At 35.9% G+C, this 25,316-nt stretch overlaps 4 protein-coding genes and 1 long non-coding RNA gene across 18 annotated transcripts in view; 2 read left to right on the top strand and 3 right to left on the bottom strand.

The window, feature by feature from the left end:
- The first annotated feature begins 1,465 nt into the window (after positions 1-1,465).
- On the top strand, positions 1,466-2,729 carry LOC139986100 (uncharacterized). The gene is made up of 2 exons (XR_011799567.1): positions 1,466-1,732; positions 1,806-2,729. It is a non-coding gene; the product is annotated as an uncharacterized lncRNA (long non-coding RNA).
- Positions 2,015-6,721, bottom strand: Ostdelta (oligosaccharide transferase delta subunit). The gene is made up of 11 exons (XM_072001119.1): positions 6,579-6,721; positions 5,924-6,132; positions 5,566-5,697; positions 5,212-5,372; positions 4,966-5,099; positions 4,471-4,846; positions 4,083-4,262; positions 3,784-4,006; positions 3,488-3,700; positions 2,977-3,148; positions 2,015-2,743 (listed from the first exon to the last, which is right to left on the bottom strand). Exons 1-11 carry the CDS (start codon positions 6,586-6,588, stop codon positions 2,601-2,603), a joined length of 1,953 nt encoding a protein of 650 aa, XP_071857220.1. The 5' UTR covers positions 6,589-6,721; the 3' UTR covers positions 2,015-2,600.
- A 2,605-nt stretch (positions 6,722-9,326) lies between these two features.
- Pps (protein partner of snf) lies at positions 9,327-19,812 on the bottom strand. Of its 8 annotated transcripts, none has more exons than XM_072001100.1 (16): positions 19,375-19,812; positions 18,788-19,052; positions 18,459-18,719; positions 18,050-18,303; positions 17,832-17,985; positions 17,452-17,745; positions 16,669-17,331; positions 16,295-16,543; positions 16,052-16,225; positions 15,840-15,964; positions 15,321-15,703; positions 14,883-15,256; positions 14,305-14,772; positions 14,074-14,216; positions 11,029-13,980; positions 9,327-10,294 (listed from the first exon to the last, which is right to left on the bottom strand). In XM_072001100.1, the coding sequence occupies exons 2-16, from the start codon at positions 18,912-18,914 to the stop codon at positions 9,341-9,343; spliced, it is 7,575 nt and encodes a 2,524-aa protein (XP_071857201.1). In that variant the 5' UTR covers positions 18,915-19,052; positions 19,375-19,812; the 3' UTR covers positions 9,327-9,340. The 8 variants fall into 8 exon arrangements, with proteins under 8 accessions (XP_071857201.1, XP_071857205.1, XP_071857204.1 ...); XM_072001104.1 differs by having other exon boundaries at positions 19,496-19,812; XM_072001103.1 differs by having other exon boundaries at positions 18,788-19,688; positions 19,765-19,782.
- A 589-nt stretch (positions 19,813-20,401) lies between these two features.
- LOC139986099 (activator of basal transcription 1) lies at positions 20,402-21,572 on the top strand. Its single transcript, XM_072001142.1, has 3 exons — positions 20,402-20,669; positions 20,851-21,040; positions 21,116-21,572. The coding sequence occupies exons 1-3, from the start codon at positions 20,477-20,479 to the stop codon at positions 21,390-21,392; spliced, it is 660 nt and encodes a 219-aa protein (XP_071857243.1). The 5' UTR covers positions 20,402-20,476; the 3' UTR covers positions 21,393-21,572.
- Positions 21,495-25,316, bottom strand: part of LOC139986092 (peroxisomal leader peptide-processing protease-like) — a 28,830-nt gene continuing 25,008 nt past the window's right edge. For 6 of the 7 annotated variants that reach the window (XM_072001122.1, XM_072001123.1, XM_072001127.1 and 3 more), the window contains 6 exons: positions 23,934-24,729; positions 23,662-23,846; positions 23,442-23,554; positions 23,107-23,302; positions 22,076-22,360; positions 21,495-21,983 (listed from right to left, as the gene is read on the bottom strand). In XM_072001122.1, the coding sequence (XP_071857223.1) occupies positions 21,895-21,983; positions 22,076-22,360; positions 23,107-23,302; positions 23,442-23,554; positions 23,662-23,846; positions 23,934-24,664 (1,599 nt within the window). In that variant the 5' untranslated portion in view covers positions 24,665-24,729 and the 3' untranslated portion in view covers positions 21,495-21,894. Of the gene's footprint in view, positions 21,984-22,075; positions 22,361-23,106; positions 23,303-23,441; positions 23,555-23,661; positions 23,847-23,933; positions 24,730-24,886; positions 25,178-25,316 lie in introns of all 7 variants that reach the window. The other variant, XM_072001121.1, reaches the window with a different exon arrangement.

The raw sequence follows: 25,316 nt of genomic DNA, 5'->3' as shown, positions 1-25,316 counted from the left end.
ACTTTACCAGCAATAAAATAGTAACCGTTACGATAGATGATGATAAATATCGATAATATCGAAAGAGATATTCTCGATTGGTCGAAAAAGGGGAATCGTACGTTTACAGATGAAAATCGAAACTTGAAGGATATAGGCTAATCTGTAACGAGGCGTGGAGGAAAGAGAAAAAAGATCGTAAGAGCGTGTTGGCGAAGGTTGACTTAAACGATGAAATGGCTCCTAAATCGAAACGAAAAACACGGAACAAATCAAACGGTACAGAGCAAGGTTTCAAACGAGAAACGCTCTTACGTGAACTTAAACTCAGCGCTTTGAATACGGAACGTAATCGACGTTACTGGAGAGAAATGCTTACGCGCATAAGAATGCCGGATATCTCGAAGAAGATAGACATAACTTGGCAAATTCTAGAACATGCCTTCGACTTCAAGGACTACAGGTACGACGAGACCTGACAAGCAACTCATTGAAATAAGTTACGCATATCCCCTGTATCTTTACAGCATCGGCTTATTATTGGACAGTCTGCAAGAAGCCGAAGATCAACGACGAAAGGCAAACGGTGCCCACGTAGAGATAATCGATCGATCGTTAGAAATACACGAAACTCGACTAACAGATGCCGACACGCTCTTCTATGGAAATGTGAAAACGGCGTTAGCCGATAAAACCTTTCAGTTTGAAAATATCAATTATTATCGAAATAAGAAAGAAACTGCTTTACGAAAAATTAACTTGCTCTTAAATCATCGAGGTGAAAATGCATCGAATGTCGCGAGAAGTACTGCCATTAGTAAGATATATTACCTACTAACGTTTTCCATGCTTGCAGAATCATATATCATTCTCACACGATTACCTCTCTCTTGATTACTAAAAGGATACCGTGTTACTTTCGGGACAACGATTTCAGACATTTAATTATTTGATATATTTTCCAATTCTAAGGTAAAATCAACACATTCGTGGAAGATAGAGAAAACGAAAAAAGGATAGTTACAACGCAACTTCAAAAAAGATTAGAGAATTTATGGAGCGATTTGCGAAATGTTTTTTGTGATTATCGTAAAAGTATGTAGATATTATTCTCTCTCTCTCTCTCGCTCCCTCTCTCGTATATACATATACATATACATATTCCCTCCCTAATAGGTACAGAAGATCGACGAAAAGGTTACGAGATCGTGAGAAAAAAGGATCAGATCGATCAACAAATGATAACTCGACAGAATATGCGTATCGCGATTCTTCTCGACGAGATCATGAAATTTCGTAGCAAGATTAATTCTTACAAGATAGAATCTATAATTGAACTACAAGAAATGACAAAAGAATCAAATTTCTTTCATAATGCCTATCGAGAGACGAACGAACGTTTTATCTTTGGTACATATGTTCGATACATCTCTCCCTTAACCACTTACGCCACCAATAAACTCACGGTTGCGCGTTACGGTAGCGCAAGTGGTTAACCAGGTAGCGGTAGATTGTGACAGTGAGTGATTTATTAGGTTGCAAGAAAGATAAACATAAAACAATGACGATGTCTAAGGAATATAATCACAGTGTAAAATACATAAAAGATTTGATGATCAAAGCTGAACGTATACTCGCTTATATGCAAATGTGTCGAAAATACGAGACACAAGATGAAAAAGTACTTCCAATGATTGACGATCATCCTATGCAATTACCAACAATCGATAACAATATCCTTCCACTTCAAACAGTTAGGTCTTAGTTTACTATTATACGTATTTACTAACTCGCTTTCTAACCACTTTAATAACAATTTTTTTCAGACTATGAAAGACTTTCAATATCTCGTTAATTTTTGGCGTCGACTAAATTATGCGCAAATAATCGCAAAAGAATTACATACAGAAAAATGCCAGTTACTGATAGAAGCGAACTATTTACGAAAATTGATGAAACGCTACCTTATTGATGAGACAAGTCCGATGTAGTTTGAAGCATATATTTCGACAAATCAATGAATAATACACATAACAAAGGTCTACTAAAAATCGGTTTATTATCATCAAGTACAAGTGTGATGGTACTCATATACCATTGAAAATGACGTGATTATATCAATTTCTTCTCAGAGGTATTCTCACGTACTTACATGAGATCATGAACGTTAGATCATAATAAAGAATAAAAAATGCAGTAGTACGAACAATTTGTATAAGAATTTCAAATTTCTTATGCATTCCTATAACAAGCATACAGTGCACCGATAAACATGAGACATGTAGAGAATAGCTTGTTTTTAATAAATAGAATTGTTCATAGCTGCAATAATTCATTATAATCACAAATCTAACTTATTTCGCATATGATTACGATGAAAAATATATATGCATATTGCTTATCGGTAGTATCGACCGATCGTAGTTTACGCTACACAATATCGACGCGACGTTCTCATCATAAAATACCGGCAGCAATAAATTCGTTCGTCCGTTACTTCCGGTGATTTATTTCTAGTGAAGCCAGTCTTATGCTTTTGCCTGGTTTTCTCTTGTCCTCCTTCATGTCAAATAACTTAAGTTCCGGAAACGATTATAAAAATAACATTGTGGTCTAACGAGTTAACGCAATTTATGTTTATGCGCTATACGTGACAACATTTTATTGCCTGCAAGGAATGTAACAATACCAAGGCAGAACAGATATCGAAGAGTAACGAACATGTTTAATTTTAACCAAAATATTCCAAACAGTGCGAAAATACCTGAAAGCAAACAAAAAGAGTAAATGAAGCAGTTAAGAATTACAAATACGCGGTTATTTATATGTCGTGAAAATCGGGCTACAACTATAATATGATAATTACACTTGCGAAAATTTCACTTTTCTTTTATGCCCGAAGAGCTATCACAAATTAACTGAAAACTATAATTTGTCAGATATCGGGCACGCTATATTTGAATAATATTACGATGAATATTATATAATGTTACTTACTTCCCAATCCGAGATGAAACGTCACGGCGCTAATCGAAAATGGAAAGTTTGATATATTCACTCCAAGTTTAACCCATAAAATAAGCAATAAGAGAATTGGTGCTAAGCACAAACCGGTGAATAAATTTGAAACAAAGGCGGGAGGCCTCTTCTCGGGTTTACGAAACATGTGCTGCAACATACCGATATATTTATCAATTAACCCATTGATAACAAAGTTCAACAAAAATTTCGACTTGAAAGAAATGTCCGTCGAAATATGTGAATCTAAACATTCATTCTAAACAGAATTTGATCTAGAACAACAGAAAGATATCTCGACAGCGATAGTTCTTTTCCAATGTTAAGGAGGTGACAGAATCTTAAAACGATTACTATCACTAACGAGCATTGGTTTTATCAGGCACAGAATAACATATGGCCAAAGAATTGCTGCAAAATTAGAACTCTTTATCCTGTTCGAAATTACCAACTGGTAACTAATAACCAATAGTAAGACACACAGTTATACCTTTATTTCCGGCTTAGTCGTGTAAATGTTGGATTTATATTTGTAAAGAACATTTTTATCCGCTCGTTCAATCAAAGATAGTTCAGGGAACTTCAGGCTAATTGTTGCCACTGTCCATTGAAAAGGATTACTCAGTACTGCATCACCGACAATCAATTCCACATTATAGTCCCCACTTTCATAGTTAAAGTTCGCTGCTGTTCCTCCCACCGGCTATAAAACGTTCTAATAGTGAGATGTTTAAGCAATTTCAACAGAAGATCACTAGAATGATGAAAGAAGGAGTGTACAACTACCATATCGAACTTATAAAGATGCGATGCATCTGTTTCAGCGACAAACAAAATTTCATGTCCTCTTTTATCGTCGTTTGAAATAGACGCGGAAGAAAGCCGTACGAAAGCTTGATGTGTGCGTATAGGTTTTTTATTAGCAGCATCTTTTAGTAGAAATCGCATAACTAATTTTTGTTGAGAATCAGCCTCAATCTTTTGTGACAATTTTTCGGGGAAATGCACTCTGTAATCAATATTTATCGAATATATGCGAACATATGCGATTTATGGTTTTAAATTTATCGTCTCGATTCAATTACCGCGTAAGCTTTGGTTGAGTAGTTTGATCGGCATCAACAGTACCAATTTCCATATGATCAACTACAACTTCGCAAAGAACTTTCACCGTAACGGTATTCGTTACCGATCCAGCAGTGACTGATATCTTATAAAATCCACGTTCTGGTTTCGTTTCCATGAAGTTCATCATAAATAAAGTCCTAAAATTAATTGATCATGTTAAAATACTTTGTACCTTCTATATCATAAAAAATTGTTTGTTGAACTTCTTGATCTTTTCCGTGATTTTAATGAAAGATCAAAGGATAGCACCAACGTGAATACTTTACCCCAAGGTATAACCGACTTGAAAAAGAAAATTCGAGTCGGTAAAGTATTGGGGGAAGGCGGTGAAAATTCAACGCTTACCTATCCGTTGACGAAGGTTGCAAATTTTTTTTGCTGAATATAACGACATCGTCACCGACTCTTGTTGCAGAATTTGCAATCACTTTAAACGTGTTGGTTAACGGATTGCCTAGTATATCGCAAACTTTTATTGTAACAAAGGGCTGTTGTGTAGAAATGCTGATTTCTTCATTGGCTAATGTTACACAGGTTGGTTTCTCAAAATCATTGTTTGCCAAAGTCGTTAATGCTGAAAGCAAACTTGTAACGCCTCTTGGTGTTTGTACGGAACGTCGAGATAGAAGATAATTAGCCATTTTTATTATCTGCTGAGCTGTTAAAGGCGGTTTCTTTTTTAACGTGTTGGATAGTTTAAAAATACCATTTACTAGGAAACCTAAGAAACAAACAAAATATGTTCTACTAACCACAGTCGAGATTGTACAGAATTCAATTCCATTTCTTGTAACGTATCGCAGGTCGTAGTATTAATCGCATAACACACTTAGTACTCACTGGTTACAGAGAGACCACCTTCGAATTGTAAATACTGTCCATCTACCTCATCCGCCTGAATAATAGCATCTTCGATACGATCAAAACCAAAGGTACTACCAAGATCTGAAGCGATGTGGAATGTATAACCCAAGCTGCTCATAATACAAATTAGAATTTTTTAGATAGTTAGCGACAAACCTTGTATAATTTTTAATGAAAACGGAACAAACTATAAGTTTAAAATATGAACAGAGTAAGCCATACTTCCATAAATTATCATCCTTTCGCAATGCATTTTGTATTGTCTTAATTACATTATCAACATTTTCACGGGATAATTTTTCCGATAAAACAGTCAAGCCGCTTACTGCATAGTATAATTCCACCATACTCGAAGTCTCTTTCTCTATTGCACTCGCAAGTACCTATTTAAACAAAACAATTTCCCTTTATATCTCTGATAAACGAAATTTTTGCTAATGCATATGTTGAATTTTTTTTTTCAGTAAGTATAGCTTTCTTCAATATAAAAATCCAGTAGAACGAAAGTTTTTAAACATCATTATTCGTTTAAAAATTAATTAACAATTTATGCTTTAGTTTTTCAAAGATGCAAACCTTTATAATATTAGACGGAGGATTAGTTTGACAATTTCCCACATTTCGCCAGGTGGATGCAATGTAAAAAGCTTTTTCTGTTGTGATATTGTTATCATCTTGTATAACTTTTAGTAGAAAGTTACAGATATCCTAAAAATTATAAGAACCTTGTTAAAATATTGACAAAAGATCAGTGCGAAACATTCTGTATATAAATAATTTGATCAGTAAGACTAATCAAGAAATCATTATATTTCAATTATGGCTATGTATATCATCATATATCTGCATATTTTTATATACACTAAGAAATAATATACGGTTAAATATATTGAAGTACAATATAAAACTTTTTCATTAAAATGATATTTCTAACCTGTTTGTTTGGCAAAACTTCTTTGAGAAATGTGTATCCATGAACTGCATAATATGTAAGTGCAACATCATTTGATGTTAAACCTGGTTCAAGTATCTTCTTTAAATGAACCCTATCAGCCGTTGTTAAATAGGAGTTTGTCGATTGTAATATTTCGGTGGCCGAGAAGCAACTTGTTATACCGATAGTGATGACTAATAGTGGTGTAACTGAAAAAAAGTTGTGTCACAGTTAGATGACAACTGAGATTCTATTTTGATTAATTTTAATATTTGTGGTTATACTTAAATTAAATATTAAAATTACGCAAATCTCTCGGAAGACTGATGCAAATGTAAACTGTACGTGTATCATGTGCAGTACATTATTTGTTATTATGAAGCTAATATAAGAACGACTGCTGAACTTAAAAAAGAAACTACGTATGAATATAATTTTTTTGAAAAATAAAGTAATGAAATAAACTCTAGAATAAAAGCAATAAAAATAAGATATGGAAAATATAGTTGATCGAAAGAGCCACGGATATAGCAGTTGAGCGCGAAGAACAGACTCGAGAATCAGTATTATAGAAGAATAGAAATATCTATAAAGGCTCGTATTTAAATTCATCTAAAAAATATCTTAAAACAGTATAGCATTAAATAATACTCACGAATATTCATTATGGGAAGGAGACCGGGAAGACCGGCTGCCACGTTGCTGCTCCGAACAAAATGGCTCTTTACCCATTGCGCGTGTACGAAAAAATGGACGACTCTCCGTTCCGGAAGTAGTTGGCAAAACAAAAGTATGTTTAGTAAAAAGCATGCGCACAAATTATTTGGCAATATTCAATCAATTGTACGTGCATAGCTTACTAAAAATTCATTGGTATAATCACTATGGGATAACCAATTAAAATATATCAAAATGCTCGAATTCGAATCAGTGATTTTACTAATAATGAGAGTTAATTTCTTCAGACGTCTTCGTTTCAATGTCGTGCAATGGCCGAATATTATGAATTATGAATTTTTCTAATGAAAATGTCACATAAAAACAAGCTACAAAATTTACTGTGATTATATTTATATTCACGTAGAATTTGGAGGATTTGTAATTAAAAAAGTGAAGAATTTTAATCCTGCTTTAAAATATCATATACAAATATGCGCCATTGAAGCCTTTATAGACGCAAAATCTGATTGGCTCTAGGAATCTTGGTTTAAAATAACGTATAACGAATAATCGAATTTCATACTATTTTTTATAGTACCGATGGTTCGAAACGTTGGATTTTCTTCGATTTCGTTTTAAGAAAACTCAACAATGAATAATCTGCATATAATTGCATGTATAATTATGATCAGAATTAATTACGTTAATCATCGACTTTACCTTTATAACGTAGAATTACGGTAACGATAATTGTAATGATTAACTAACAAATAAGTGATGATTTTAATTACACTATCATATTAATCGTAATAAAAGATAGTAAAAACAACATTAACGAAAGCGATAATGATGTCGTTATACAATGAATTGTTATTGTGTCACACTATTCAAAAATGTGTACAAAACTTAAATTTAACGATAATTGATCTGTATAAAACGAATATAGCTAAACGTACACAGGATTTCATTTATGAAAAGAGCGATATATTCGTGCAATGATTAAGATTTTGTGTAAGAATAATGAAAATTGCACGATCTCCATTTTGATCAAAATGCTTGTCTCCTTTTGATACACATACATACATTGTTCATACAAGTGTGTGTCAATCAATATAAGTTTCCATTTCAATTGCATACTTTCAGCAATATGTTATTAAATCGAAACTGTATTTACATATAATTGTCATTGTAATATCTAATAGGTCTTCGATTTTCAAGCAATATTTCATATTACTTGCAAGCGAATCAAAGATAGATTGTAGTTAAATGAATCGCATGGATAAGAGGATGAAAATGGAACGAAGAGAATAAGGTGAAATTCAATGGGAGGGAGGATAATATAAGAATAATAGTACAGTAGTACTAGTGCATCAACATGCGTTAACCATGCGACGCAGCGAGACTATCAATGTGTACCTACGAACTTATAACGAACATCAAAAATAGGAAAAACGAGAGATCGCCGATTTTTGGTTAGTTTCTTCATAGATCTCAAATTGAAAATGGAAAAATAAAGACAACGTAGCCGTAGTGAATTCGAAGCATTTGAACCGTATGCATGTCAAAGAATCTACGATTACACCTTTGCATAAACGTTCAATTTCCCGAATAAAGCATTACAAACTTAAAAGTATCATATTATATTTATGAATTGTTAAAAAGATGCACGGCGTATAAATGAACCGTACAAACAAATGTACAAACGTGCTGATCGGAAAAATAAAGTCATTGGTCGGTCGTAGATCCTTATAATTAACTTATATATACATATATATAGTGTGTGTATATTTACGCGTACATATATATTTGTATATATACACATAGTGTATATGTGTATATATGTATACCTATATATATATTTGTATATATACACATAGCGTATATGTGTATATATGTATATGTATATATATAAATATATCTTTCTTTATACACATAGTGCATATGTGTATATATATCTTTCTTTATACACATAGTGCATATGTGTATATATATTTTTGTATATATACACATAGTGTATATGTGTATATATATATACATATATATACACACTGACAGATAATGTAACACGTATGCATCGTATTACATGATCTTTCGAGTAAATTTGAACAATATATTACAGTATTTTTAGTGAGACTATATACATATAGCGAAGGACTTGATAGAGCGAAAAAGAGCGTCACTTTTGTCGCCTTGGTATTTACAAAATAACCTTACGTGCCAAAGCATTTTCGACAATATTTGATTTTTTTAATGTCCTTGCTTTCTGCCTTTTTTGTTGATTTTAATACTGCACGCATCACACTCATACGCACACGCGCATAGCATAAACAGGCACACGTAACACGCGCACGCGCACACACATACACGCTAACACAAAGATGGTTCCACACGATCAAGTATCGATATGAAACATCGATTTTTACGTATCGGATAATAATAAACGCTTTCGCGTTTATACCAAGATTATCGATTTGGTAGGAAAATATGACTAACTGTTGATGATACACAATAAAGAATTTCTCCGTCTTTTTTTCGTATTAATAGTCGCCAGCCAACGAGTTCTAGTCGAAGAACGATCCAATGACATGTCTTTGTACCAAATTTACTCAAATTTAGTCAGGGTTAACCGAATATACAGTTACATTGTTCAACGTAAAAGTTTGGAATACATAACAGACGTTCCACTTTCCAAATGAAATGCTTGATAATATTAACCTTTCATTGGGAAAAGCTTGCTCTCCTCGTATAATACAGTAGCTAATCGATCGATTCCGATGGACCCTGACCCCATCGAGATTTTACTCTTATTATTTTGCTCGAAGTGGAAGGAGAAGTAGGAGGAACGTCGTCGTTAACTTTCCGTTTAACGCTTAACACAATACCGCTCTTTGGAACGAACTTTGAATGAGAAGATGTCGTTTTAGATACATTGTTTTCCAAGTTTGGTGGCGTAGATGGAAACGGAGGGAAATCCTCGTCTTCGAGACCTGGTGGTTTCGGCTGTTCAGGGGCTATGTTTCGTTTGAAAGGTTCTGGGAAGGGATTTTTGTAAGGAATCCCCTCGTGAGTAGGAGAATCCGTCGAAGTTAAACTTGACAGATTTGCAGATGCTTGAGAGATTAACGATGGAGACGCAGTGGTTCCCATGATCGATGGAAGAGCTGTTGTTGTTCCAGATAAACTCGATGGAACAGAATTTTCGGTGACCCTATTTCCTGGCACTACTGTGGCAGATGCAGCTGCGACGGCCGCTAGTTCCTCTTCTGCTTTTCTAATTAAATCCAAATCGCTTAATGAGCTCAAAGTACCCTTACTTTCTTTCTCTTTTGAAATAGATTCTCGATGATTAGATGACGATTCCACTATAGGTTTCTCCGAATTGGATTTATTTAATCCGCTAATAGTAAGTTTTACACCAGGCGATGAGGAATATTTTTCGGAATTTTGGTAAATCGAAGAATTTGCAGTAGTTAAGAACGTGGCACTAGGTTTAGAAGGTAAATACGGGTCTACTTTAGAGCTCTCTTGTCGTTTGACGTTTGCTAAAATCTCTTGTAAATTTGGAGGTATCGTTATGTTCGAGACTTTTTCGAGAATCGGTTGAGTGAACTTTGAAATACCCGTAGGTGGTGGTGGTGTAAACGATCTCGTGTCCGAAGGACTGTAAGCTTCTTCGCATTCGTCGTTGGGCGGTGGGTCCAGCCCTAAACCCTGAAACACCCATAAAACCACAACAACGTTAGAAATGTTACACGGTCTGTAACTCCATTCTTATCTTTCTTTTAATTTCGACATCCTCTACGAACGTACTAACAGATCACTGTATTCGGAAAATTAAACGAGTATGACACGATTAATTTCTTTGCAATGAACGAAGTACAATCTTAACTTCATCCACCAATCTCCATCGACATTGTTTTAGATTTAACCATACTAATTGATATCAGTTGACAGAAGGAAGAATCGAAGACCGGAAATGAAAGGACCTAGAGCTACTGGCAGACTTCTACTACTTGTTTGATATATGTCCGCGTACTAATATATTTTTCCTTTTTCTTTTGCCAGAAGATAACGACGAACATGAAAATTATAGAGAACGTACGCCATTTGTATTTGTAATCGTAATGACATGTAGGGATTCGAAACACGTGATCATTTTAAATCGTAAATGAAATTTATACAATTGTACAAATAGATAAGTTTAGGTGGGAAAAAAAAAAAGAAAGTAAAAAGAAAAGAAAAAATATATATCTCCTCCCCCTCCCTCCCTGTCAGAGGTAAAAAAACCTCGGTGAAATACGTTGGCAAGAAGTAAAAATCCGAGCAGCTCGAGGATAGGAAGAGGATATCCGGATAGAATTGAAATCAATTTTATTTACAATAGGACAAAAGGAAAAACAATAACATTCGATCTTATAAAAAATAAATCTTGTTAAAATTCTCACCGGCAAAGTAGGCGTTGATTCACCGAGAAACGACGAACTAATATTCTGTATTTGTTGCTTCTGTTCTTCTATTTGTCTATTTAGTTCTTCCATTTTTCGTTGGAGTTCGGTCGAATTTTTACTGGAAGAAATGATACCATTATCGAGCGTAGTAACATCGTGAATACCCAATGAACCAGATATCGGAGCTACTGTGGTTACTGATGTCGAAGTAGGACAATTTCGTAAGTCAAGATCGATATCTTCCTCGTCCATCTGGCCAGGACTATACGGTTCGTCGCCATCGTCCTCGAGAGGTACTTTACCAGGCGAAGAAGTAAGATCGATCTTTGACGACAATTCGGGGACTATTTTACATATGGTCGCGGTATCGAGTAACGTACTCCTCGACATTCCTATATGTGCTCTATTTAAATTGTCAAGAGTGGTTTGAGTAACGGGATGTTGTTTTTCTTTCGTAGACTCGGTCGTGCTGACCGTGGTAGCCGGTGTTTTATGATATGTACTCGTTGCGGTTGCCAAGGAAGGTGACGATATCGGGATGGTTGGCGTCGCTGTAGAGGTAACAGAGGTAGATGCGATGATCGTCGCGTTACTAACATTGCTAGACTTATCTTTCGAGGCACCTATTAAAGGTGGCGTGTAACTTCGATCGGTATCCTTCTTCGATAATTTCATCGGTATGTTTGTAGATGATATGCCAGCGGGACGTTTTCTTTTGTTGCGAACAATAATTCCTAGAAGAAGATGCGGTCTGTGCTCCTCGAAGCCAGGCCCGTTCAAAGGTAATAGAACTTGAGGTATCGTGCTTTGACTTGAAAATGGCATTATATAAAAATCCTTTATATTCTTAGAAACATTTCCAACGACTCCAAGTCGACTTCTACTGTTCAAATAACTATACAGTGTTATGTACGGAATCTTTTCTTCGTCATTCGCTGCGGTAAGTCGAATTACCAAAATCTCTTTCGAACCGGTCTTCTTCATCTTCGAGATATAATCCCAAACAGTTTCGTGACTTATTCGACCAACAACGTCGACTGTATCTGGTAGGTCGTCCATCAGATCTTTCGCATGACCACTCACCTCTTGCGCGGTGATGAAGAATTTTGCAACATCCACCATGTTAACGAAACCCCTCCAAACCGTTTGCCATCCTCCTGCTTTAGGAGTTTCACCCTCGACAGTCGATGATGATTCTTGTTCCCTTTCTCTATCAACTTCTTCGTTAATGTCTGGTGTTTTGATATTAACCGTTGAAGAAGGTTCTCTGTCCGACACGTCGGAATCATTTCCATCGATGATGTTGGTAGTTGCTTCGTCTTCGATATGCCGCCAAAGCCGATCTTCGATAGATTTTCCGGCCGATGTTCCCGTTAAACCTGACAATTCCTCTTTCTTTTCCATCTCTCTTTTCTTCTCGTCTTCTCTTTTATCAACATTTTTCAATTCGGAATAAGCAAAATTACTATTGCGACTTCTCAAAATATTTTCATTACTTCTGTGTCGTTCCCGTTCCTTCTCTTTCTCCCTGTCCTTCTCCTTTTGCTTAGCTTTATCTCTGCTACTTTTTTCACGGACCTTCAATTTCTCCCGATCTCTAGTTCTGGACCTCTCTCGATCTCGTTCACGATCCCGTTCTTTTTCCTTATCACGATCTTTTTCTCGTTCACGCTTCCCTTCTTTATCTCGAGACCTCCGTTCTCTGCTTTTCTCTCTAGTTTTACTACGTTCCCTATCGTCTCTACCGTGTTTATGTCTACTTCTACTGATACTTCTACCACGTCGATCGCTCGCACCCTTTGAACGATTACTCTCCTTCTCCTTTCCCCTTTCTTTCTCCTTATCTCTTTCTTTCTCCCTACCTCTATCTTTGTCCTTTTCCTTCCTTTTCTTATCATCCAAGTTCCTCAATTTTTTCGCATCTTCCTTGCTTTTTAATCTTTCCTCGTCGATTGCCTTCTCTAAATCTTTCTCCATATCATCCACGGTCGAACTTATGCTGTCAGCACTGTTCAATGCAGTCACGATATCTTGCACAGGAGTTTTTGGATCCACATGATCGATACCGCCATCGTTCTCGATTATTTGTTCACCTTTGTGCGTTTTAACGACGATAGATTTAGCCTGAGCCATTAAATCTAATTCGTTTTTCTTAATCATTTCTAACTGATGCTTCGTCTCTTTCTCCCTCCATTCAGCCAATTCTTGACTGGCCATTTCATCAGGACTTAACCGTACCACCGCATCCGGCGTCAACGATCTATCAGCTATCTTTCTAAACAATGTTAGATTCTTCGTATCTTTTATATTAAATACGAGACTTCTGTATTTGGCTTTGTACTTTGCACCGGTGTCTTTGAAATATTTATATAACTCTAATTCGATATTATAAGCTAGGTCCGCTATTTCCTCGTCTGTAAGTTTCAAATCTTCTGTTTCTTTTATACGGCTAGATAACAATTCTGTTAAAGTTTTTCGTATATTTAATCTTATAGGTTCTGTCTCAGGTTTTCTTGGTGGACTTGGTTTAATCTGCTGTTGTTTCGATTGTACGACTGCCTGTTTTGCCTCTTGTTTCTTTGCATTTGGTGTTTGCTTCGGTGACACAGCAACACCCAATTGCTTTATTTGTGGTTGAGTAATCAATTTTGTCGTTTTTAATAACAAAGGACTCTTGTTTGACGCTGACAATAACGTTTGTTTCATTTGTATTGATTTTGTACTTGTCGGTTGAGTTTGCTGTTGTTGTTGTTGTTGTTGTTGTTGCTGCTGCTGCTGCTGCTGTAGTTGTTGTTGCTGTAGTTGTAGCTGCTGCTGTTGTCCACCAGAGATAAGTGTAAATTTTTTATTTCCTGCTGTCAAGATCATTTGCTTAGAACCTGGTACTTTTGCGTACGTCATCTTCGGAAGATTCTGTCCTTTTGCGGGTGACAGTAGTGCAGACTTTGTCTTAAATCACATTTTATTAAACATTTAGCATGAAAATAAAAAGCATACAGACCATGAAAAGCAAACAATTCAAAAGAAAATCTCTATACTCACTGTTTTACCAGGTATTTGTGTTTGAATAGTAGTAATCGTTTTCCCTATTTGCAGTGCACCAAGATTATTCGTCCCAACCACTTCAAACGTAGGATGTTCCTTTAACCATGTACGCAAATTTGATCTTGTAGGAGCGTCTGAACCTTGAAGAAACAACGACAACGATGAATACAAATGTCTCTTTTCCTTTCCCGCGAATATATACGCCATGAATAGATATATTTAAGCTACCAGTTAATATCCTTCCACTTTTCCTCTCAAAAACGATAACTCGAGCATCGGGTTTCGACTTTGAAGCAGGGTCGAACGGTGACGACCTTGTTCCTTTTGGACTAATTGTTGGTCCTGGTATTGGTTTGTCTTTGGTCAATGTTTCTTGGGCATGTGCAAGTATACATGCGTCGGAACAGTAAATGCTCGAGTTTCTTGCTTCTTTCTTACAAACGACACATTGCATATTACTAGAATATTGAACACCACCATAGTCACAACCAGATTGTATCAAAGGCGATGTTTCTCCAGTAGTTGAACTCTGATTAACCATAGGGAGGTTTTTTGTATTCTCAAATACAGTGTCGGATTGAATCCGTTGCTTTCCAGAAGCATTCTGGGTACTCAATTTAGCTTTTGTCTCGTCGTCCTTCTTTTTAGCGCAATTTGGACAAACCCATTCTATTCCTTTCTCCTCCATTTGTTGACCTAGATAAAAGAGAGGAAACAAAATAGAAAATAGAACTAAGAACTCAATATTTTATGCTTTATACAATCGCATTATTTATACAAAATAATTACAGTATTTTTCGTCTTACCCATTGCTTTGCTGACATGTACGCATTTTCCATGAAACCAGTCTTCGCATACATCACAACAAATCATGAAACGATTGTTATGCGGTCTTTTGCATATACACCAAAGTCTATCAGGATCATCTTCTGAATCTGAATTATCCTCCTCCTCCTCCTCTTCTTCCTCTTCTTCATCTTCATCACCGACCTGTTTCCGCTCTTTCTCTTTTGTATCTTCCTCCTCTTCATCCTCCTCTTCTTCGGCTTCCTCCTCTATATTTTCCTCTTCAGCCCGAATTGCGCATTCATTTTTCTCGCCTTGATCTATATTCGCACGAATTTCGTGTTTGATAGACTGCGACGATGCCCTTTGTTGCATTGTTTGTACACTGTAACTTCTAGCAAATATCAAATATAATCTGAAAATTATATAATTTAATTTTATTTGGCTTGGTTACGTACCCGTGCTTCTCCATCCGCTTGGCAGGTTCAAATGATTTTTGAACAGATTCTGTACTTTTGTTTTGTAATCGTTTGCTTCTGGTAGCTGGTGCTTCGATGGGAGGTAACGTAATTACTCGCCCACCACGAATAATTTGAATAGGTTCCTTATCCTCTTTGACAAACTTTTTCCCTGTCTCTTTCAGTTCATTTGTATTCGCGCTAGTTGTTGCCACCGTTGCAACTGTTGCTGTGCTTGTCATAGTTGTTGTTACGATTATTGTCGCAGAAGCATCCAGCGATTTAGCACCTTCTTGTTCGGATGTGATCAAAGAAGGAATAAGCATGTTATTTGAAGTTATTGACTCCGATGCAACGCTTCCTCCTTGTTCTACAAGCGCAGCCTATACAGTTGAAGGATAAGGGAAAAGTTAAAAATGAAAAAAAAGAACCGATTCTATTTCCTAACAAAAATTAAGTTCTCCATACTATAGCCACCAATTAAAACACTAATGCTATTAAAAACAAAAATCTTAATACATGTTCAGCCAAGTCGACTCCAAGTTCTTCTTGTAATAATAACGCTTCAGCCAGTAATTCCTCTTCGTGTTTACTAGCTTCCATTTCCAATGTAGCTAGTAGATGTTCCTCGCCTTCTATAGCGCCTACAAAAGATATTCGAGATTAGAATAATAAGTACATATACATGACAACTGTTTCAACACATCTTTTATTTAAGATTAGTATCTTACCCGACTTACCCGAATCCAGGGCTGGTTCTTCTGATACATTAGATACGTTAGATTTTACACCCGGCTTAGACTCTGCTTCATGATTTTCTACCAAACAATCGTGACTTTGTCGCTTTTCCGTAGAGATAGAAGTTTCAGAATGTGTAGTTCGGTCGGAAGACATAGAAATAATACCTTTAATCACAGAATTTTGAATAATTTTGAACGTGTAACAATTTTTTCTCTATGTATACGAGTACAAACCTGAACGATTTGATGTTATGGGTGATGTCGATGTCGACGATGATGAAGGTGAATGTGTTACTTGCATAAGAGAATTTCCAGAAGAAACAACAGCTACAGACGGTGTTACTACATTTTCTTGTACTTTCGAATCACCATTCGTACCAACACGACGAATAATATCTGGGGTTGAAAAAAGAGCAGGACCTAAAGTATCCACCATGTATGCTGGCGATTTACGATTCTCTTTCTTTGCATGTTTTTTCATACCTAAAAGCAAGTTAAAATTTAAGTAAAATATTTCATATATAGCTAGTGTATCGAGTAAGATAATCAATGAGACAAATATATAGAGGAAATAAGGTATTACAGGTAAATAAACTACTCTTACTAACCATCAAAAACTTTGATGTCTGTTGTTTTATTGGTATCGATTTCTATTTTCGTAACACTTTCAAGACCGTCAGGTTTTCGTTTCTCTTTCTTCGGATCGCAAGATTTAATTTTTGAAATAACAGCAGGCGTTGTCACTTTAGCCAACTGTTGGGATTGCTGCTGTTGCACATTTGAAATCTGAGTTTGTACCATGGCAGGCTGTTGTGTTGGCGACACTTGTGGTATCACTCCTTTCATTTGCGTTATCGATAAGTTTGACGTCATAGCTTTAGTAGTTACAGGTATTTGGACCAGTTTGCCATCTTTGGTCGCGAAAAATTTGGTTCCGGTTTGATTAAAAAATTTCCCTTTAGGAAGAATCACCTGCTTCTTTACGTCGATATTTTTAAGGTCATTCGACTTCATAAGCACTTGCTTTTGTACAAAAGTAACTTTTTGATTAGCTCTTCCCTGTCCTGGTTTTGTAAGAATCATGTCGCCCTTAACCATATTAGCATTGATCAAATTCGCTTTAACTTGGTTCGTCGTCTGCAGCGGTTTTTCAAAATTAACCGACACATCTTGATTTATTATCGAAGACGATTCGTTGCGTTGCGATTCCTCTTTCTTCCGACCAATAACGGTTTTAAGCTGTCTCTTGCCTTTAGCGAAACCAAATCCTCCTATCGAAAGGAAAGATAAAATCGTCTTTAATCTACCGTTAGTTCACGCGTCTTATTGTCATTTTATGTAAATAACTATCATAGAACATATAGTCATGACTCGCGTTACTAGTCTCATACCCGATTTTTCATCTTTCTCTGGACTCTTCATGGCATTTACAGCAGCAGCCATTTCCATATCTAATCGACGAACTTGTTCCATATCCATTTGTTTGTTGGGCCCTCTTCTACGAGTAGCTACCATACTTCCTCCTCTGGTAGTAAGCCCTTTTCTACCACCTCTAGCTCTTATACCACCCCTTCTTGGACCTCGTGGACCAAAATCTGAATCATTATCAGATGGTGGTTCTGAATCGGATGATTCAGTGGACGAATTTAATTCGTCCTCATCCTCGTCATTAGATCTTCCTTGATCTAACCAAAGAAAGAAGAGTAATAAGAGTTATTATGATATTAATAGCGTTTTTGATAAATTTGATGGATCAGCACAGTATGATTACGTTTTCCAATACCCTGCTGCAATAAATTCCTTGAAACTGGATGTCCGACGGATTTAGGCGTACTTGTTATACTGGCCGATGATCTCGTGTTACTATTACAGGTAGGAACAGTTGTCGGAGGGATATTTTTTCGCGGTCGACCAACTGGTTTGCCCTGAGTGAGATAAATATCGTGACAATCGACTAATTCGGTTCCCTCAGACTACCTAAATACTCACAGTTTTGGTTGTAGCCTTTGGCTTGATCACGACAGTATTCTCAGCTTCGCGGACAGGCGACGATGTTTTGGATGTTCCAGGAGCAGGTGAATGTTGATGCGCATATTGTAAACTATCGTCGGAAGTAGGTGAATCGATAACAGGCAATGGATCCCTCGGTTTTGGATCGGAAGGTGATAATCTACTTGTGTAGCAGTGATCCAACTTAACACTATACCTTATAGAGTTTTGTTGTTCCTCTACTGTTAACATATCTATAAAATGTAACGATTGCAATTTATATGAATGGAAAGGTGGTATGAATAATATAATTTTAACAATACAGTGTATTATAGAATACAAATAATAATAATAATAATAATAATAATAGTAATAGTAATAGTAATAGTAATAATAATAATAATAATACCAAGCATAGCTGTGACATTTTCTCCAAGAATTTGTTTTGCCTCTTCACTTTGTAAAGCTGTCTCTAATCGTTCCAACTGTTCTGGATCCATTTCCATAAAAGGATCGACTAAACTGGTTGCATCAGTAGATGTACCACCAGAATTAATTGCAGCAGATGTAAACATTGGAGGATCTACAGTTAATGTAATATCTCCATTTTCTGTGTCTGTCTCTGCTTGTCCTACTCTAACAACGCTGACATTTGCATTAGATTGATTCACTGAAGATCAATATGAATATTCAATATTTAAAGTTGACAATCCAAGTCATCCAAATAATGTAACTTACTAATTAAAGTCTGCAAAGTTTCTTGGTCGACGGATATAGTACCATCATCATTGACAATGATAATTAACGTATCATCCTTCTTTCCTGATCCGCTCTCTTGTGGCTCGATAATGTACGAGCTAGACATTTTTTTCTAAGCTAAATTACTGTCGTAGTATTTATTGTTTTAATCAAGCCCTCTTGTCAAAAAGGACAATTGGAAGATGTCCCATCCGTTTTAGTAATAAGTCGTTGTATCCGAAAGAATGAAAGATTATATACACTTCTAAAATAGAAGAGCAAACATTCGAACAAGCATCGATAGTAGAGGAGATAAACAAGAATACCAATTAATTCACCACGTTCTTAGTAAAATGAAAATGAAATATCGTTGCTATGTAATTGAAGCTGCCGGGTAAGGCATCGAAATGGGTTGCGAATCTCACAGAATAAATTTTTTAAGATACATCAATATCAAAAATCAGAAGAAATGGAGAAAAAATAAAATAGTAAGTAATAAAAAAAACTATGGTATATACACACACACACACTCATAACCACATACATATGTAGTATTATCGTTTTATTCGTGTTTGTCGCGTTGTTACCTATTCTATTAATGCACGATTGCGAAAATGGTGTTGAAAATAATAAACAGCACAAGATTTTTTTTTTAATGTCAAATTACAGTGATATTAATTAATAGCAGAATAGTTAAATACACAACACCTTTAATGTCACACTTTGTAAGGAACATAACGTTCACGGTCAAGTAAACAGTACCGCCAAGAAAAGGATAGTCGCCATTTTGTTTGATTCAGCCAAGTAACGTTCCCCGAAAATTTTCGGACATCCGTCGTTGTTTCGTTGTTATTAAGTTATTCCATAGGAGAATTACTTGTATGGAACTTCATCCACGAAACTTTGGTCAAAATAACGTAACTAGCAGAAAAATAAGACTTTTTCAACGATACATGATGTTACGAACGCACTTGTACCTTCCTGCACATACTGAGACGCTGCGCGCTCCTCGTTGCGCAACAACAAGAAGAGCAAACCACTAGCGCTATATGTACCGCGCTAAATACACCACATTTAATCGTGGCTGACGATATAAAAATTTCATTTTTCTTAGTTCCATAACTGTTTCTCATTTTTCTCATTTGCAATACATCAGTTTCCAATTTATGCTATCATTAACTTCTACACTTTTCACCGATATTATTTTCGTATTCCAAATTCTCTACCTAATTGTAAAAAACGATGTTTGATCATAATATAGAGAATTTTCAATCATAGTTATAAATTACATTGTATATACATATCCTGACCTATTTTTTCTCATTTTTCTTGTTAAATCTTAGGCGAAAACGGAAATTTATGTATAGTAGAAGATATATTCTAAAAGAGAACAACAGAGATATGTCTTATTTATTATCATATATCGTACATACGAGTTAAATAATAAAAAATCAATTTTCTAGCATATTTGATAGATCGTATTAAGCTTGATGCGAAACTTGAAATAACGATAAATTAAAAGTAGAGAACGGCTATCTAAAAATTGGATAGACGAAAGTATAGCAAAGCAAAAAGCAGGAAGTACCGGAGAATCGCGTTTGTGTTGCAGTGTCGCACGTGTCGCCTAAAGTTTGTTACTCGCACAAGATAACATTAGTTCTTACTCTTACTTACTCGTACTTACAAAATATGGATATGGAAGTGGAAGACATTGGAAATATAGAGGAAGTAAAACCCGATAATACATCGGAAGTGAAAAAAAAAAAACGAGGAATTGTATATTTATCTAATATACCTAAATACATGAATGTCACGAAAATTCGTGAATTATTTTCTATATACGGGAAAGTTGGAAGAATCTATTTACAGTTAGCAGAAAATGGTTAGTCATTACGGATAAAACAACAAAGTAGTCTGATAAATATCCCACTTATATATAGCATAACCTCTATTTAATAATAGTCAAAAGTATTCTCGACTTTAAAAAAATATTCGCTTGATCTTCTGATAATAATTATAAGACTTTTCTATAGACGAATATGCATTATATTTTTTCCATACAGAACTGGGACAGGATTATAAAACAAAGAAACGAAAGAAAGTTGGTACAAGGTTGTTTACAGAAGGTTGGGTTGAATTTGAAAGTAAGGCAGTAGCAAAACATGTTGCGATTATACTGAACAATAAACAGATCTCATCTAGAAAAAGATGCAAATTTTACGATGCTATTTGGAACATAAAGTATCTACCAAGGTAACAAATTGCTTTTTAAACTATGACTGTAGTTTATTACGTAGGAATAATTTAATCTTATATTGTGTTTATTAGATTCAAGTGGATTCACTTAAGCGAACGTTTAGCTTATGAACGAGCTGTACATAAGCAAAGATTACGAACTGAAATTGCACAGGCAAAACGAGAAGCAAACTTCTATTCGCACAATATTGATAGAAGTAGGAAGCTACGTCAAATACAAAAAGATGGACCTAGTAGTTTTGTACCGCCTGAGATAAAACAGAGGGATACCGATGTTGAAATCAGAAGTAAAAAGGAAAATGAACCTGTAACAGATAGAACAGATTTCTTAAAATCCTTGTTCGGATGAAATTTTTTTATCAGGAAAACAAGTACAGCATTTACCTATAGGCATCCTTTATAAATAATAAATTTGTTGCAATTATGATTTGATCAACGAACAAATGCCTAATTATCTTGTAACATGTTCTTTTATTTTTCGTATCTTTTGATATAAACAAAATAAGATACTACAATTGTTCTACGTAAATTAACGAATGGAATTTATAGAAATTGAATGCTTAATGTTCTATTCATCATTTAGCATGAAAGCATATCATGAAAGTACACAAAATATACATTAAATTTATTCCTATAAAGTATTTTACTTATATTTAGTTGGTGTTTTTATCTAGAGAAATAGATCCTGCATAACGATATATACGCTATATCGAAACGTTTAAATTTCCTTAAGTAGCACATTATAAAATTACATCAAGTTGATTTTAGTCTGTTGAAATTGATCATCGAACGAATAAAGGCCTTGTTTTCTTCGATATATTATATTTACTTTGTTTAACACAATTTATATATTATATATTTGAGTGAAGAAAAGGAGCAAAATTCCAAGTGCTTGCAACTCTCTTATCATATTGGGTCAATCCTTCTAACGCTTTAGGATCTGAAAATTTCGCAATAACATTTCATTTGTCTTAGAATTAACGTAAAAGTGAAAGAAAAGAAAAGATTTTAGAGAATCGGTATGCATAGTACCAGCAGTTCGTAGATAATCATCCAGTGGTTTCTTAAAAACAGTAGTCGGTATTGCCATGCACAATCGTGGATATAAAAGAGAATCGTTCGATAAAGCAACACTGCAAACCACTATCCCTAACATTTTAAAATTGGCGCGTCGAACAATGGGCCCACCGCTAACGCCACCGTGTACGCAACAATTGGTTTGAAACATGTGTCGCCAGGTTTTTGATATTATTCCGCTGCTGATGGTGGCCCGTCCTTTCAAGGAGATTGGAAATCCTATAGAAAGTATTTCTTCCCCTACGAAAAAACCATATTATTCTATCGTAGCTTATGATTATCAACGTTCAATACGGGAGATATGTACGTCTTTATATACACGTGTAATCGCGTATGTGCGCACTTGTATGTGTGTAACAAATGTCCAAAGATATCCTTTTAATTTGGTTAGTATTTGTACCTAATTCGTAGTTAATAATAGAGGCTCATTAGACTCAATTGAAGGGAGTTTGAAAGACGAGCGGAAGAAAGAGAGAATACAGATGGATAGTGGAATGAATAGCGAGAGAGCTTGGGATGGATGTTCGCAACATTTGTTCGATATCAACGAAACGTCGATTCAGCCCTTCAACGATCAATTGGCTCAATTAAGACCTAGTTATTTTTCTGTCAATGAAAGAAGGTCAGTGTTGTCGTCCCTTGCAACGTACGACGCCACAACGTCGCTTTCTATACCGTGATCTTCCTATATTCTTAATTCTTATTTTCATTACCGTTAACCAACCGGAATAACCTCCAACGGTGTGGATGCGTTACAAAAAAGTCTCGATTCTTGATATAACCGAACGTATAACTGTTAATACGAACTGCGCTAGTGATGACACCTATATGATTTTCTTTTTCCATTTCAGCTAACACCAGCATTATGTCTAACGAATTTCTTTCGTTTTTGTATTTTTATTTTCATGTTACGATATTTAAACGCGGACCTTGTAGAGCTGGCTGGAAGTTAGGAAAAAAAAGTATGCAATTTTTAAGCGCCTTACCCTTCTGTGCATCTGTATCAGCAAGTTCGATAGCCTTCATCGAAGGTTCTTTCAACTTTAGATCGATCTTCAATACAGCAATATCATAAGGTCGTTCTGTAGGTGTTTTATATATCAAATTTGCTTCTGCAAACCATTCGAACTTATCTGTGCGCGACATAATGCAAGTTGCAAGTTCAATCTTTCTTTCCGGTGCCTAGAAATGATTAAATAAAAAGATTAAAATACTTTAAATAGATTCGTGATTGTCGATAAAAAGAAATCCTCGGCGACTTTTCCAATAACTTTATAGAGGAAAAAGTGAAATAAGGAAAGAAAAAAGATAACTTGTATACCATTGTAACGACATGTGCGCACGTTATGAATGTTCCGCTTTGTTCGTCTACTAAAGTAGCGGTGCCCCAGTTCGGTCCACACTTTACGATCGCTATACTTTTTTCAAGGGTGTCTGAACAAAGGATGAACAAACGATTATCCATAAAGTTACATGTAGAGACTCGTAGAGTTCAAGAGTGAACATCGCTAATGAGAAAGAAAGGAAAAGTACTTGCGTACCAATTTCGGGCAGACTGCGCCATGTGAAAGGTAAAATCTTGCATCGAGAATCGTCTTTCAAGATACGACTTTGGAGAATTCGTTTCAACAATGATAACAGGTTCACAGCGAAAGTACAATTTACCCATTCTCCGCGGTACCGGCTTAATGACGCAATTACCATGCCGCAAATATTTCTTCGACCACTTGAAGATTATACGAAATGTTAGCAAGTACAATGAAAGAATAAATTCAAAGGGCAAACGGCTGAAAAAATATAACAAATGAATTACCAATCGTTGATTAAAAATACAGGACTACCTTCGCATCCAGGGAAACTAGTCGCGTCGATTACGATAAGACACTGGTTGGTTCCAAGTAAATTTCCAATAATTCCGCGACTCACGGAGTCGATAAAAAATGCATTTCCGAATGGCGTCGAGACTAATTCAACGATAGCTCCTTTTGTAATTTTGCCGACAGTAGCTTGTTTCGCAAGTTGAAGTAAAACTTGTTTAACTTTCGCTTTATCCGTTGCTTCTGATTCTCCGCCCAGCTGCTTACTTTCTACGAATGTCGAGTCTTTTTCTCGTCCTATTGTTTCGTCGCTTAATTCGAACGATTTGCGTTTGATCATCAAGAAGACGGGTAATAAAAGACGATCAAAGTCGTGTTGTTCCTCGAAGGTAAAATTTTTCAAAGAATTCTCTAGTGTTTCCTCCAAAAGAGGACATTTCCAAACAGCTACTAACTTTCCTGATTCCTTTAACGAATGACTACGATGTATCTGAAACGTTAAATCATCGAACAACTGTTCCGATGCTCGAGCCATAGTTAAATCTCCGGAATTTAAAACTGTAAAGAAACGAAGGAAATCCTGGGATCGTGATAAAACTGGAGCCAGCATGGAACCGTGTGCGAGTACCCAATGTTCTGCGACTAAGACGCCAGAATAACCACGTGTAACCATCGTCCCTTCCGTCAAGGAAGCGTATGATATGAAAACATTTTCTGCCACGTACATCGTCGATATCTCCTTGTTCCACGCTTCTTCTGTAACCGTTTGTCCTTTAGCGAAGAAAAGGAATCCTGAAAAGAAAGAAAGAAAAAAAAGAAAAAAAAGCTAGTGGAAGGTATAAGAACAAAGATTACTATGCGGGTAAAATCTGTCTTCTTTTATGGAAATAAGGAGCGCAAGACGCGAATTGTTGAGAATAGGATCACAGATAAGTTGAAAAACATTTACTCTTTTCAAACGCCATCAAACGGAGCTATTTGTACAATGTGTTTGTTGGTTACAGTAGTCTGATCCGATATGCTCCGCACCCCCGTGGCACTCTCGCGGCATCCTCGGTTTTAGCGAGCAACTCAATGACACGTGTACTCAAGGCAATTTCTTTGCCGTTCCACGTGTATCCCAAAATTATCGTTGATCAACTGTCTTTTATTCTCTCGTCAACGCCTACAGTATCATCCTTTGCCATCGTCAATTTTCGAAATATAGCTCGCAACATTGCGTCACGCGTCTACATTTAATCTTGAAAAAGTTAATTGAAACGATGGCAGATGACTGGAAAGAAAATAAAGAAGAAGAAAAGAGAGAAGGAAAGAAAGAAAGAATCGTAGTAAACGAAGCGAAGGCGGGAGGAGGATGGGAACGGACAGGAAAGCTAGAT

This window comes from Bombus fervidus, chromosome 4, assembly GCF_041682495.2.
Source record: "Bombus fervidus isolate BK054 chromosome 4, iyBomFerv1, whole genome shotgun sequence".
Taxonomy (NCBI): Eukaryota; Metazoa; Arthropoda; class Insecta; order Hymenoptera; family Apidae; genus Bombus; species Bombus fervidus.
This window is presented reverse-complemented; position numbering and strand designations above follow the sequence as displayed.